General features: G+C 52.7%; 2 protein-coding genes across 5 annotated transcripts in view; both read right to left on the minus strand.

Moving 5' to 3' along the window:
* The window catches only part of ELF4 (E74 like ETS transcription factor 4), a 43043-nt gene extending 42674 nt beyond the window's left edge, over positions 1-369 (minus strand). The window contains exon 1 of one of the 2 annotated variants that reach the window (XM_064277573.1): positions 241-369. The gene's annotated coding sequence lies outside the window, so the exon portion shown is untranslated. Of the gene's footprint in view, positions 1-7; positions 136-240 lie in introns of those variants that run through there. The other variant, XM_064277575.1, reaches the window with a different exon arrangement.
* A 14426-nt stretch (positions 370-14795) lies between these two features.
* The window catches only part of AIFM1 (apoptosis inducing factor mitochondria associated 1), a 33485-nt gene continuing 33063 nt past the window's right edge, over positions 14796-15217 (minus strand). Inside the window, exon 16 of one of the 3 annotated variants that reach the window (XM_023553829.2) lies at positions 14796-15069. In XM_023553829.2, the coding sequence (XP_023409597.1) occupies positions 14998-15069 (72 nt within the window). In that variant the 3' untranslated portion in view covers positions 14796-14997. The remainder of the gene's footprint in view (positions 15070-15217) is intronic. The other 2 variants (XM_003414744.4, XM_064277577.1) reach the window with 2 other exon arrangements.

The raw sequence follows: 15217 nt of genomic DNA on the forward strand, positions 1-15217 counted from the left end.
GACGTACCTGGGGCCACCGGCAGCTTACGGCCGGGGTCGGTCGCCGGGGTCCCTTCCCCACTCCGGGGGCCGCGACGCAGGTCCCCAGCCCGGCCGGGTTGCCTGCTGCCCTCGGAAGCCGGGCCGGGCTAGTGGCGCCGGCGAAAGGAGAAGTGGAAGTTGATCACGGCGCCCGGTCGGTCGGTCCCTGCGGCCGCCGGGGCCGCCGTCCCCGCCCCGCGGCCCGCGCCCGTGACTCACCTCGGCGCCGGGCGCTGGTCCGGGCGGGCGCAGGGCTCCCCCACGCAGCGCCGCCAATGGCAAGTTGGAGGGCGCGATGCAATCACCAGGTGAGCCGGCGGCGGCCGGAGAGCACGCACGGCTCGGGGGGCGCGGGGCGCGAGGGGCCCGGCCAAGGGAGGGCGGCGGGGCGCCCAGCGAGGGGGCGCGAGCCGGCCGAGACCTGCGCGGCGACGAGCGAGCGAAAGGGGAAACTGCACTGGAAACACACGTCCCCGAGGCGGCGGCTGGGGCGGGCGCAGGAGGCAGGGCGGGCGCGAGGGAAGAGCCGGAGGGGAGGGACCGACGGGAGGGCCCGCAGGCGGGAGGAGGAGGGAGTGGGGAGAGCCGAGCATCGCGGTGGAAACAGCGCCCCTCCGCCACGGCCCCCGCGGTCGCCAGCACGGCAGGGGGAGTCCTGCCAGGGGGCCGCGCCGCCTCTCCTTCCCCTCCCTGCCCGCTCGGCCCCGGGGGACTCACAGCGAGGACAGGGCCCTGCTAGCCCGCGTCGCGCGCCCTAGGCCTGGCCGGCGGTCCCCACTGCGCCCATGCTCCCGGCGGGAAGCCCCCACACCACGCCCGGGGACTCTGAAAGGCCAGGTTCAACCCCTCGGTCTGAGCGCTCCACTCACTTGACACCCTCGGCCGGACTCCTGAACACCAGATTAGTGAGCGCCTGCTGCGTGCGGGCTCGGCAGGAGGGCTGGCAGGGCGGTGGGCGAGGCCAGGCGATGATGCCCAGAGGATACAATGGGGTCAATACGCCAAACACTGCGGAATCCCAGGCCGAATGCACTGTGTGGATGGGGTGACTGGAGAGATTCGGTGACTTCCCCTCGAAGTCAGGCCTAGGGTTTCAGGGGGGCGGGGGAGGCTCTAAGGATGTGAATGGGCAGAGGGCAGATGAGGGGCCTGGGGGAGAGGGGCTGGCGGCAGCAGGTGCAAAGAGAGCCGGTTAGGGTGCTGGGAGAAAGCCGGTGCCTCTTTCTTCCCCTGTACAAAGTTAGGCTGCTGTACTTGAGGCGGCCCCTGGAACCACAGTCTCCCATCCCACCCACCCCTCCTCCTCTGACCTACCTTAGCGTCTATTCCAACTCCTCACCTGGTCCCCCAGCTAGAAAGCTCAAGGAGGAAGTCTGCTGGAAATTGTCATTCCTTACGGCTCTATTAAGGAGCCCTGGTGGCGCAGTGGTTAAAGCGCTTTGCTGCTAACCGAAAAGTCAGCAGTTTAAACGGGCCAACCTCTCCTTGGAAACTCTATGGGACAGTTGGAATGGAATTGACTGGAAGGCAATGGGTTTAGTTTTGGTTTTTATTAGTCTGGGGGAGGGGCCCAGCCAGGCCTCCGCCCTGACATCTCCTTGACAGAAAGCAGCAAAGCTGAAGGGGCCCCAGGGGAGGAGGATCCTCTCTCTGAGGGGCAGGGATGGACAAAGCGCCCAAGGTTCAGGGACTTGCTCAGCCACCAGTGTCTGCCGGATTCCCCAGCCTTGGAAAAGGCTGATCCCAGCACAGAACTGGGGGACAGTGGTGGTGGTTGATAGCAGAGAAGGCAGCCACAGATTCCAGGCTTTCAGGGAAAGACCTAGTGGCTAGACTGGGATACTGGCCCCTGAGGCCTTCTGGCTACCCATAGCCAAGTCCCTGAAACAAGCACCAAGAGCAAATTTCCACTCCTTTTTCTTTTGTGAGCAGGCGTGCTTTCCCCAGGGGATTTTGGATCCACTATGCTGGGTCCCAGACATCCCTGAGCTTCCTTTACCCTAACCTCAGAACTCGCTGATGGACACACACACACACACACACTTTCCCGTTTTGCTAAATGTTCAGTGGTCTCTGTGATCAGACAGACCTGTGTTCTAGCTGCACCATTTTACAAGCTGTGTGACTTTGGGTAAGTTGCTTCAACTCTCTGGGCCTCACTTTCTTTATATTTAAATGGGGGATAATAACAACCTACCTCACAAGGCTGTAGTGAGGACTGAATGAGATAGCCTATGTCTTTTGGCAGTGCCTGGTGCCTAGTAAGCCCTTAGGAAATGTCAGCTATCTTCAGCAGCATCTTCATCCTCATTTCACTTTTCTCAACCCAGCTCTAGTAGAGGTCTTCCTCTTGGGAAAGGCAGGGAGAGAGGTCAGCACTGAGCCGACCTGCTCGTGGTGGCTGGCCCTAAGGCCTGCCAATGACCCGGAGCCCATGGCTTGTGGGAATCCCATAAATTCCCACTAGGACCTTACCAGAGCCCCATGATCTGGGAGTTGCAGCCAAAGCAAACCCAATTTTCTTGGTGAAAACCCTGCACTGGCCTCACCTTGGGGAGCCATGGGCCACCGTGGGACCTTCCTGATTCCGTGGCTCCAGTCCAGCTGGGTGACCCTACTGCTCCTCAGTCTGCCGTCTTTCCCCACCTCGCTGCCTGCTGCTCTTCCACTTACCCGTTGGGGAGCCCCAACCAGGTGGGGCCAGCCAGCCTGAGCTCATCACCCTCCTGACGACAGCCGTGCTGTCTCTGCCAATAGCTCATTCCCTGACTTGGCAGGAATTCCCCTTCTCGAGTTGCCCATGGATGCCCAGGCTGCGCCATCCAGCAGTGCACTCTTCCCAGCCCTTCTTCCAGATGTGGTTTCTCCCTCACTCCCTGACTTGGTCCGCTCAGGCCTCAGAGCGGAGGGGCCTCCTAGCTGTCCACAGCCTCCGTGGGGCCACCTCCCTACTTCTGCACTCAACTGGCCCTTCCACCCTGGCTTCTTTCTGAGCCTCTCTTTGCCCCCCTTTTCCAGCAATGCCTGATTAGTCTATGTTCTTCTGCAAATCACCCCAGGTTCTTTGGTGACAAGGTGGCTGATTGCTTCCCCCGTCATTTAACCCCTTGGCCTCGACACATTCTGTTCAAACCTGTGGCTAGAATAAGGTACCACAATGCCACAGCTTCTGTGGCTATGGCCCTTACTTTCTACCACAGGCACATGCCAGAAAAGTTGCCTATTGGTCAAACTTTGGTAGCAAGAAACATATTCAAAAGGTGGGAGAAAAGCTAGGGTTTAGAAGGAATCCTCCCCACCTGTGAAGGTGAGAGGCCCCTATAATCCTTTCTATCAAGCCGGTAACCACCCCTTGGCTGGCATGTTCAATAACTCCAGATTTGCACCTATCAGGTGTGCACAAGTAGGCCCTAAAAAGTTAAATGACAGGAAAAAACAAACAAACAAAAAAGCCCCAGACTGTGGCTGGTCAGCATAAAAAAAAAAATTTTTTTTGTGTGTTTATTCTCAAAATATTATTGAGTAGCTCCTTGGGATAGGTTATAGTTACGTCCAAGTCGCCTTCCAGCAGAGTCCCTTACCTGGTTCACATTGGAAGTGGGGTGTGCTCAGGCTAAAGCACAGGCCATGAAGATGGGTGTGCATACTTAGTAGCAACTCTTCACGTCATGATTTTCATCTGCTCATCTGGCCACCGACTTTCCTTGGCTGGGGAGCATAGGACTTGTGGCCCCAAGGCCCTCGGGGGTCTTGGAGCCTTTGTGGCTCTTGGAAAGCCACTTGACCCCCTCCCCCTGTTTACTGTCATTAAAATGGAAAGTTACCTATGTCCCCTTCTTGCCAGCAGGGGCTTGCTGGGACAGGCCCTGGAGCCGTGAGAACCCCTGCGAAATCTTCAGGGGAGCCTCAGGCTCTGGGACCACTGGGTTTCACTTCTGGTGGGCTGCCTGGAGGGAGAGGATGGCCAAATGTAGGAGGCGCTGCCACCTCCAGCAGGGTGCGTGGTCAGCCCTGGGCCCAGTGGCTGCTGGGAGGTGCTCCCCTGGGCATACACGGCTGGAGAGTGGGTCTGGTATTTAGGAAACTAAGATTATTTTGGGCTGGTCCTCTGGGTTGGTGGGAGGTGTGTGTGTGTGTGTGTGTGTGTGTGTGTGTGTGTTGTTGGGGGGAGGGACTCAAACCTTTGAAAAAAATAAGGAAGAAGTGGCTTTGGATAGAGTCTGGCAAATGAGGGCAAGCCCTGGGGAGTCTCTGATCCCACTGGCCCCTGGCCCCCGTCTTGGAGCCAGGACTCAGCCTGGAAAAGTCCCTGGGACCAGAGCAGAGGGACCAGGGCACCCTTTGGAAGCAACACAGCATCCAGGATTTTCAGGCCACTGTCCACTGGAGCCAGAGTTAACCCCTCAGCACCGACATCTGCTGGCCTGACACCTGTCTTAAGTGGTGAGGGGCGGTGTCACTATGCCCTACCGCCTGTGGGGATTCCAAATGACCCCGCAAAGCCACCTCCTCACATGGCCACAGGAAAAACAAGTGGAGCAGAGTGAAGGCCTTGGTTGATGGGCCCACAGCCCATTGCAGGTAGACGGGATGCCCATCCATGGAGGTCATGTTGAAGGGGGCACCAAGTGATTGCTGTGGGCCACTGAGTGTGCAGGGGCGGGGAGGGGGGACAGGGGGCACAAGCAGCCATCAAGCCAGCGGTGCTCCTTCCTCAGTGGAGAGGAGACCCAGGGAAGGGGAGGAGGCTCCAGCCACAACATAAGGGACTCTGCATATTATAATAATGCGAATGGTGGTCCCCTGGAGTTGTGCAAGGAGGTGACAGTAGAAGGAACTCAGGAGATTTGGGGAGGGGCTCAAATAAGACCAGAGCTCAAGAAGGGCTCAGGCAGGAATAACCCCCTTGGGGGCACCGGGCCTGACCTCAGGTACCAGGGACTGCAGACGAGGTTGGGTGGAGGGGAGTAGAGGCTGGGAAGGGGCCCCTCGTTTCACCCACTTCACATCCTGCCATGGGGCAGCCCTGGGCTGCGATTGTACCAGGCGGTAGATGAATCTGCTCTTTCAGGATTGCCCATCGCACAGAGGAACAGGACAAGCCTGAGCCTTTTGCTAGACAGAGGCATTGAGGAGGCCCAGTGGGAAGTCAGCCACTCCTCGGTTTCCCCAGCCTGTCCCCACCGGTCAGGGGTTGAGGGGTGTTGTTGTTGTTGTTGAATCCAGAAAAAATGCAACATTTAATGTCTATAAAGGTGCAGTATGAGTCATTTCATGGAATGTCTAGGCCCCTTTGCTGGCAGCAACCAAACTTTCCAGCCCTCTTTTGAGGAAACCATCCAACTCGGCTGCCGCTGCTGGTTTGTGTGTGTGAGAACGTGTGGGTGTATGTGTGGGTCTGTGTGTGGGATGGCTCTCTGTAGGGCCTCGCCTGTCTATATGTGTGCTTGTGCGGGTCTCACAGATGTGAGGGCATAACCGTGAAGGCGCCAGCGTGTGTGTATGCATGTGCACGTAGGTGCAAGCCTTGGCTGTATGAGTCCCCTCGTGCGTGCGTGTGTGCTTGCGAAAGGCATGTGTTTGTTGTGTGTGTGTGTCTGTAAGGCAGTATGGTATGTGAGCCTGTGAATCTGAGGGTGTCTACGTGTACATTTTTTTCCTCATTGCTGCCAAATTATCTTCCCATCTCTCCCCTCACGAAGTGAAGGGCTGGCTGAGGAAAGCTAGAAGTCCAAGAGGGGGGCAGCTGGGGAGGGGAGAGGGGCTGGAGGGAAACCAAAGCAACTCCACTCATAGGAGAAAAGTGTCAGCCAAGGATGAAACTGAAACCGAGGCAGCAGCTCCAACGAAAGCACAAGCACCCTGGGATTGTCTTGGGGCTTCAGTTCCTCCCCACTTCTTCAACCCCTCCAGTGGCTGTGGAGATTAGTCAGCCTGAAATTCCCATCCCTGCAACTCGGAGTTGGGGTTAGAGCAGTGGGGCTGAGCTAGAACTTGGCTGTGGCTAGCACGTGACCCCATTAGCACTCATTATCACATTAACACAAATTAGTATATCTGCTCCACTCTCAGTCACCTAGTGAGTGCAGGGCCAGGCTGGAGGGAGAGGTCACAGCTCAGGCCCTGCTCTGAAGAAGCCAGCAGCACGAGGGTATCAAGGGAGGGGGCAGGTCGAAGCCTGCAGGGCAGGTTGGAGACAGAAAGAGGGAGCAGGGGGACATTGAGCTTTGCCTGTTTGATCCTTGTCCTCAGCCATGCTCTGGGAGGAGACACCTTGGGGAGAGGGTGAGCAGCAAGGAGGGGGTTTCCAGGAATAGCTGGGCACCGCCCTGTAGGAAGGAGGCCCGGGCTCTGAGGTCTGGGCGGGAGACTGCCGGTATTTCTCCTGGCACACAGCAAAACCTGGGAACGTTTAGGATCCTTTGGGGTTTTTTTCCCCCCTTTCTTTTTCTTTATGGAAAATCCTTAGATAACTTTCTCAGATGGCTTTGGACACCCTGAAAGCAGCAGAGCTGGGCTGGCTGCCAGGTAGAAGATGCACCCAGAACACTAGCACAGTGCACAGCTTTTCTTTCTCAGCACAGAAAGGGGGACACACTCCATCCATGTATTTATATGTAGAGTTGGATCATGGGACTGGCCACTGTAGCTTCTGGAAAGGTTGAGGTTGGAGCCCCCCAACGACTTTTCTTTTTTCAGCTCAAAGGTGTCTGGCCACACCTAATAACATGTTTAATGCTTCTGCTCTACCTCCTAGTTCGTTGAGTAGTGCCTGGGGTCTTAAGAGCTTGCAAGTGGGCATCCAAGCCACAACAATTGGTCTCTAGTCACCTGGAGCACTACAGGAAGAAGGAGAGTCAGGAACAGAAGGAGGATATGGAATGTGTGGCTAACTGCCTCCATGAATAGCTGCCTCCTTTGCCATGAGACCAGAAGAACTGGATGGTGCCCAGCTACCATTACTGAACATTTTGATCAAAGTTCTATAGAAGAATCCTGATCAAAAGGGGGAAAATGCAGAACACAATTTCAAATTCTTATGGACTCCAGACTTCCTGGAGCCATGAAGGTTGGATGAAAACTATTGCCCTGAGATAATGTTTTAAACCTTAAACCAAATATTCCCTGAAGTCTTCTTCTTAGAACCAAACAACAGTTTAGCTTAACTAGTAAAAAATGTCTGCCTTGAGCATTATGCTCTTTTAAGAATTATCTATATGAGATCAGAGTGACAACAGCAGCTTGAAGGATTAGATAGAAACCTTAGGGGGCAGTGAGTATATGTTAACGGGGGGAGGAACAACTCAGAAAAGGAGGGTGAGAATGGTTGCACAACTCAAAGAATGTAATCAATGTCACTAAATGGTACATGTAGAAACTGTTGAATTGGTGTACACTTTGCTATGTATATTCTGAACAATAACAACAAAACGAAAACTTTATGAAGCATTGACTTGACAACTACTGGTTTTTTATATTTATTGATATATGAAAATGCTCACAATATAATACAAAGTAAAAAAAAGTTATAAATAATACCAACAATTCCATTCATGTAAGAAAATCTATGTCTTACTGATAAAGGTCTGACAAAATTTGCAGTAAATGTTAACACTGGTTATCGCTGGTGGTGAAATTATGGGAAATTTTATTTCTTTTTGCTTACCTGGATTTTGAAAAATTTTCCTACAAAAAATGTGTAGTACATGTATAATAAATAAGGAAAATAAAGGGTTTTGTTTTTCTTTAAAAAAACAAAAATAGATGTCTGGTCACAGGTTATTTTTGTGCCTTGATATTCTCAGTCTGTTAACTAAACAGTCACCACAGGACCATGAACCACTACAGGGAGGTCAACACGCAGCTGTATCTACTGAGGTCAAGGTTACGAGTTTGAGCCCCAGATGGGCCTCTTCGCTTTTTTTTTTTTTTTTTAAAGCTGCAGAAGACAGGATTGACAAGCCGGGAACCCGTAACCATCGCCCCCTAGACCCAGCCTAAGGCTAAGTCCCTAACCCTCATCTAGGCCCAGCCCTGGCCCTGGTCTGTATCCCTGTGCTGGAGATGCATTTTTGGTCTCAAGAGAGCCAGGCTAGCGAGTGGCTGTTTCAGGGAAACCCACCCCCAACGCCCTAGACGCGACTCAAAGTTTCCATTCTACTGCCCGCGGGTCAAGAGTGCCATCCCCAGAGAGAAAAGACAGCCCAGAAACCACAATTCCTTTGCTGAAGTTAAGGACACCCCCGAGCTCTGCAGGGGCCTGGGTGGTGGCCCAAGGGATTTGTAAGTAGCGCGCTCGAGCGAGCCCCAGACCATGTGCGCGCGCAGATGTCCCCCTTGAGTGGGGGCGCGGCCTTCTCGCAGGCCCCGGCGGCGGGCCCAAGGACCTCCCCCCCCACGCCTTTCCCTCACCACCCCGTCTCCGCTCTCGCGTCTTGCAGGTCCCCGACCCCTTATGGGGCTGAGCTCCTCACCCCAAGCGTTGCGCCCCGGGAGGCCCCTGTAGCGCCACCTACAGGCGGGATGCGCGCCGCGCGGCGTCTTGGGTCGCTGCGGCGGCGGCGTCCGAGATGAAGGCGGAGATGGGCACCTCTGCCCGGGCTGGCCCGCCTCGCGCGCCCTCTCCTTGCCGCCCCAGCCCCGAGAGTCCTGTCCCGCGCTTCCAGTGCAAGCAGCGGTGCTCCGACCTGCCACTCCTCCGCTCTGCGCGCTCAGGGCCTCCTGCCCGGCGCGGGCGGGCCCCTTTTCTCGGGAAGCAGTGAAGTCACACGGAGCCCGATCCGCTGACTCATGAGAATCCTCTCCCTCCCTGGCACACCCCTCGAAACTTCCCGTTCTTTCCTGCTTCCGCCTCTCTTCCTTTGGCCCGGGAGAACCAGGCAGCTCTGGGCTGGGGGAAGGATCCCGGGAGCAGCTGGGAAGCCAGTGGCGGCGAGGGTCCCCGTTGAGCCCCTGGCCCTTCTCTTCCAGCCGGCCGCTCGGTGCTGTTCTGGGGCGCACAGGAAACGCCCGGGAGAGAACTGCATGCTTGCCACTCTGGGCAAAGTTCTCACTGAGGTTGTTATTGTTGTTAGTTGTCGTCATGATGACTTCATGTGTGTGGAGTGGAACTGCTCCATAGGATTTTCAAGGCTGTGACCTTCGGAAGACCAGGCCTCTCTTCCAAGGCACCTCTGGGTGGGTTTGAACCACCAACCTTTTGGCTGAACCTTTGTGCCATTCCAGGACTCCTCCCACTAAGGAATCCTCTTGCAATTAAGCACCTTCACAAAGGGAGTGCTTGCTGAGGGAGTGGCGTCTGGGGACCGCTTCCTTCCTCCAGGCTTCAGGACTGGCTGCAGAGTTAATGGGAAGCGGAGATGGCTTTTTTGGAACATTTTGTTCCAAAGGACAAGGCTTAGGATGTCTGTGCTACCAAGCAGTACGCTGTGCCCTGAGCTGCACTTGACCCCTACAGTAAGCCAAGCTGATGGCCTAAGAGGTCACTGTGGCCCTTCCTCCTGGGACTTGGTGTTGGACTGGTCCAGGTTGGGGTGGAGGCAACTTTGAAGCCAAGGATTCCCTGTTCTCACCACTCACCCCCATTGTGCCATGAGGAAATAAGACAAGGTGCAAATTCTAGGGGTCTTAAGTCCAGATGTAACTTGCTAGGAAAACGAATTATTATAAGCCATAAACTAAAATATACATGTAAATCCAGTTGAACCAAAGGGGCAGCAGCGGCATGGTGGGGGCACATTTGCCAAGGGCTTTGGGTTCCAATAGCAACTGCTCTAGACTTTAGGGATGTAAAGCAACTGAGTCTGTGGAAAGTGTAAGCACCAAGAGACTTTTCCATACACAGGAGCTGAGAGCTAAGGGTGGAAAGATGATCTGGTCTGTTCCCTCATTTTATAGCCCAGTTAAACCCAAGCTGAGAGAAGCAACTGCCCAAGGACATTCAGGGAGTGGGTGGCTGAGCTGAGACTCAAATCCAGGAGAATGCGCTTTCCACTGTGCTCCACTGCTTCAGGAGAAACGACAGGGGCAGGGGACACCTACTGAGCCTGAGGAAGGAACACAGGGAGAAGGAGAACAAGGGGGGAAGACTGCAGAGATTCAGAGAGGAAGAAAGGGAAAGGAAAGGCCTGAGGAAAAGTGAAGAGAAAGATGTGTAATCTCTTTGGGCCAAAGGAACATCAGCCTCCATCCATTGTATTAAGCAGTTAATTCTGACTCCTGGCGACCCGGCGTGTGTCAGAGCAGAGCTGTGCTCCAGAGTGTTTTCAATAGCTAATTTGTCAGTAGCTTGCCAGGCCTTTCTTCTGATGAGCCTCTGGGTGGACTCGAAGCTCCAGCCTTTCAGTTAGCAGCCGAGCCTGTTAACCATTTGCACTATCCTGGGACATCCTCTGTGTTAAGCATAGTTAAAAAAAAAAAAAAAAAAACCAGTTGCCATCCAGTCAGCTCCAATTCATGGCAACCCCAAGTGTGTCAGAGTAGAACTGTGCTCTGTTGGGGTTCGCTGACTGATTTTTCAGTAGATCATCAGGCCTTGAGCTGCCCTTGACCCCTGCATTAAGCCAAGCTGATTGCCTGAGAGGTCACTGTGGCCCTTCCTCCTGGGACTTGGTGGACTCGAACCTCCAACCTTTTGGTTAGCAGCTGGGCATGTTAACCTTTTGCACCTCTCAGGGACTCCATTAAGTGTAGTATTACCCATGTTCTGGTCCCAGTGATGACAGAAAACATACAGCAGAGGGAGAACCATGATTTGGTCCGTGAGAGAAAAGCTTAGAATAGTTAGAAGCAGAAAAATAGAGCCATCTGAGGAGCACTGAAGTTCCAATCTGAACACACACATCACTCACAGCACTGAGCCGCACTGATAGTCCCTGTTGCCTTGTCTGTGTCTGCCATTAGATAATAAAGTCATTGAGGGTGGGGACTTTATATTATTCACCTTTTTATCTTCAGGGCCAATGGCAGTACCGTGGCATGCGGTAGATGCTCAGTAATTGTTAGCTGGCCAATGAGTACATTTATATGTGTGTGTATCTTCATATAAGGAGCCCTGGTGGCACAGTGGTGAAGTGCTCAGCTGCTAACCAAAAGGTCGGTGGTTCAAACCCACCCAGTGGCTCCATGGGAGAAAAGACCTGGTGATCTGCTTCCGTAAAGACTACAGCCAAGTTAACTGGCAGCAGTCACTCATATTAAGGAGATGTTTAGCCATTTCCGTGGCCTGGGCTATATTCATGTTTTTCTCTGTGTTCAGACATGATTACGCAGTGGGCTTGTTTTTGTCTTGATCCATCATGGTCACATACTGTCCCTGTATGATAATAATGTCCTATAAATCTGTTTATGTTCGACAGAACACCAAGGCCTGAGGGCCAGGCCAGCTTGTAGCAACACCAACACTTAGCTGATAGCACTAGGCCAGCTTCTGGGTGGCAGGAGCTGGCTGCTTCTCTCTTTCTCAACCCGTCCATGTTGAGACAATCCCTGTTTTCCAGCTAGGGCTTGGCCGTCCAGTATCTAAATATTTAGACCCTCCCTGTACTCTGACCTAGTCACACCCATATGTGGAACCAGCCAGACAGAGGGACGTCATCACTGGCTTGGGCTGTATCTGTGTGTGGTTTTGTGTACATGTGTATGTGTCCACCAGAAATTCCCTGATAAGATGGGAAAAGAGGCCAGAGGCAGTTCCACCTCACCTCTGGGCCCAGCAGGACGGCCCATCTACTCAGAAAGCAAGGTGCTGGGATTGAGGCCCAACAATCTCTAGGGCAGCAAGGGTGGCCGGTTCTAGGTGGAGTCAGGGAATGACAGAAGGCATATCGCAGCAGCCAAACTCCAGAGGAGCGGGAAAGGGAAGGGGTAGTGGTGGAAGGGAGGGGAGAGTTCCTTTGTATGAAATGGGTCTCTTGAGAAGCTGCTGATTTTCCTTCAAGGAAACAGGCTGCAGTAGGTCACTGTGGGTTTCCCTCCCCCATCCCTTTCTGCTCGAAGCTTCTTGTCTCCAAAACAGGCCCTGTTGATTAGAACAGCAGCAGCAACAAAATCACATACGTTGGCCTCATCCTCCACTAAGAGGCTTAATCTCACCCCTTTCCAATCAACCAGGCTTCCTTAGCTCCATCTCTTCAGGGCATCTCCTTTCTCTGTCCTCACAGGTGACCAGGCAAATCTAGTACCATTATGAAGTGGTATCAAGGTGCCACCTGATACCATTTGCAGAATGGCATGGAAAAGCAAGGTTGAGGACAAGTGGGTGGGCTCTAAATGCTTGATATTTTGCCAAAGCCCCAGCTCTTCTTCCCCGGGTGTGACTAGTCCTGTATTGCCCTGTGGTGCGGTCCAGCTGATCACAGATTGGCTACCGAGGCCCAAAACTCAACCAGCATGGCTCATCTGTACAGTCAAAAATCTGGCCCATGGTCACTGGAGGCCTGGACAGACGAAATGCATCCTGGATTAAGTGGCAAGTGGCAGCAGAGGGTGAATGCCCTCCCATAAACAACCTGAACTTGGGAGAACAGAGCCTACAAAATGCAGGCTCATTTTTATAGTAAGCCCTGTTGTTGAGCATCACCCAACCACTCAACCGAGGACTTGTTCAGCCAGGATTTGGAGGGGTGGGGCATGTGGTCCCTATCCTGAGGAAAACATATAGCATCTCCCTGAGAGAACTTACAACCCATGTGGGGAGAGAACACTGATGCACAGAGAATCAATTAAACCCATTGCCGTCGAGTCGATTCCGGCTCATAGCGACCCTACAGGACAGAGGAGAACTGCCCCATACGATTTCCAAGGAGTGCCTGGTATAGATCTGAACTGCTGCCCTTTTGTGATTAGCTGCCTTGACACTTCACCACTATGCCACCAGGGTTTCCAGAGAATGAATTAAAAAACAATTAAGTTCAAAGGTAGTCAGTGCAATTGGAGTTCAGAGATGAGAGACATCAGCACAGGCGCTAGTCCATCTGGTACCACAACGTAGGACTTGAATTAGTCCTTGAAAGATGAGTTGGATTCGGATAGGTAAAAGGGAATAACGGATGAGCTTCAGACGTGAGGAGCATGGACAGATGTTTATAGGTGGCAGTGAACCAGGTGTGTGTGTGTGCACACATGCACATGTGTTCATGTATGTGCATGTTGGAAGTCACAAGAAAGAAGGACTGGCAGAGTATGCTGAGATCACGGAGGGCTATGGGAGACTTGGGACTTGATATGGTTGGTGACAGAGAGTCACTGTAATTCTTCAACAGGGAAAGGACACAGAGAAATTGGTGTTTAGGATGTGATCTGGTAGCAATGGTTGACTAAGGACAGGTGCCCAGGTTGATCTCCCCATTCTTGGCATGTCCACAGTACTTTGCGTTTCTGTGGGTGCATCTCATTGTACTGTAATTATGCACTCACGTGTCTGTCGTCCTCAGTGACACTAAACAATCCTTAACAGTAGTGGCTATGCTTTTTCCATCTTCCTGTTGTCGCATCTATCTGGCTCATAGTAGGCACTCAATAAACACTGATTAAATGAATATTTAATTTTAACTGAGTAACAGTTACATACAAGGACAGCTGTCAAAGAATTAGACTGAATTGCACATTAACACTAAGACAATTTGATCTTCCTTTAAATGATTCGGGTGTTAGTGTCTTACCACCATCTTTGTAAGCAGCAATTATTACTGCATAATACTTTCTATCTCACAGGATGCTAGGTGAGTCTTCTACATATGGAATTGGATATATCACCCAGCAGATCACATCCGCTAAACCTGCGTACACATAAAGAACCCCGTCTAGTGCTGAGTATGCTAGCTCTCTGAAAGTGGGGATCTGCCCTGCTCTCCTAGCATTAGGAAGGGGTTTCACTGTATAGCTGCAACTCCCTTTAAACAAACCCAAGAGAAAAAAACCCAGATTGGGAGTAATTTTCTCTTTCCAAAAGGATTCACAGTAGGCCTACTGAAAGTAGTAAATATTTCCTCTTGACTGAAATATGATTTGATTTTTAAAAGCTAAGTGAGTACAAATGCAAAAAATTTGAGTTGATTTACACAATTTTGATCTGTCTTTCCAGGAAATCATCTGTGAAGTCAGGTATGCCTATAGGCATGTTTTAGATAAAAGGAGGCAGAGACTTCTAGTTTGGGGGACAGAGGAGTCAAGTGATCATGATCCCTCTCAAAGGGTCAGTCTCCAGGCTTGGCCACGAAGCTGCCTGGCGTGCCCCAGGTCTCTGAAGCCTTCTTTCTGTTTGCAGTAAACGTCCTTTCTGCCTGCTCCCATCCCTGCCCCTTGTGGGACAGGGGGTCATGCACACGAGTAACTACAGGTAAAGGAGAGTCTATCCCACATGTTTACTTGGTCAATCACTCCACAACGATTTACTAAGCCCCTACTAGGAGGCAGACCCTGTGCTAAGCTCTGGAGACAACCATGAGCCAGACATTACATGGTTCCTGCTTTCAGGAAGCCCACCGACTAGCAGGGACCAGGAACAGGGAGCAGCCCGACCTCGGCAGGGCCAGGAAAGTCTTCGTAGAGGTAGTGAGCTTCCCTAGAGGATGGGTCAGCGGCCAAGCATTGCAGGCAGAGGCCACTGCAGGCGAGTACAGAGAGGCCTGGCCAGTGCGACGGTAGTTTGGGAACTGAAAGAGAGTGGGGAACACAGGGTGGAGAAAAATCACGCCCTCTGCAGCAGCTCCCATTTGCTTGCTCTCTAATATGTACAGCTTTTTTCTCTTCACTCGCCCCCCCCTTAAAAGAGAACAGAATTTAACTTAGAAGAATCATGTTTTATTTAGTGATGTGAACATTAAGAATTCATCTACATGGATGAAAATATTCACAAAGGACTTGATCATTCACACTCATACACACAGAGGAAGTTTGCTCAATAAAAAATGCTCTGGCACCCATCCCATCCACTGTCAGGGACAGAGAAGTGCTTGCCCGTTCTGCTGTGTGGCTTCAGTCTTCATGAATGTTGAAGAGTTTGGCTACTTCATTGAGATCTTCGTGTTGCTCACCGTCCTTAATGATCTGAGGGCGAGAGGAACAAGGGGTCACTCGCCCGCTCCATGTGCATTCAGGCCAGACCCAGACAATGGGGCAGCCTGGGCCAGGCCCCACATGACACTATGAGGGAGTTGTGGGAACAGCTTCCTACTAACCCAAAATGAGCAGTGTG

Source organism: Loxodonta africana, chromosome X, assembly GCF_030014295.1.
Source record: "Loxodonta africana isolate mLoxAfr1 chromosome X, mLoxAfr1.hap2, whole genome shotgun sequence".
In the NCBI taxonomy this organism is placed as follows: domain Eukaryota; kingdom Metazoa; phylum Chordata; class Mammalia; order Proboscidea; family Elephantidae; genus Loxodonta; species Loxodonta africana.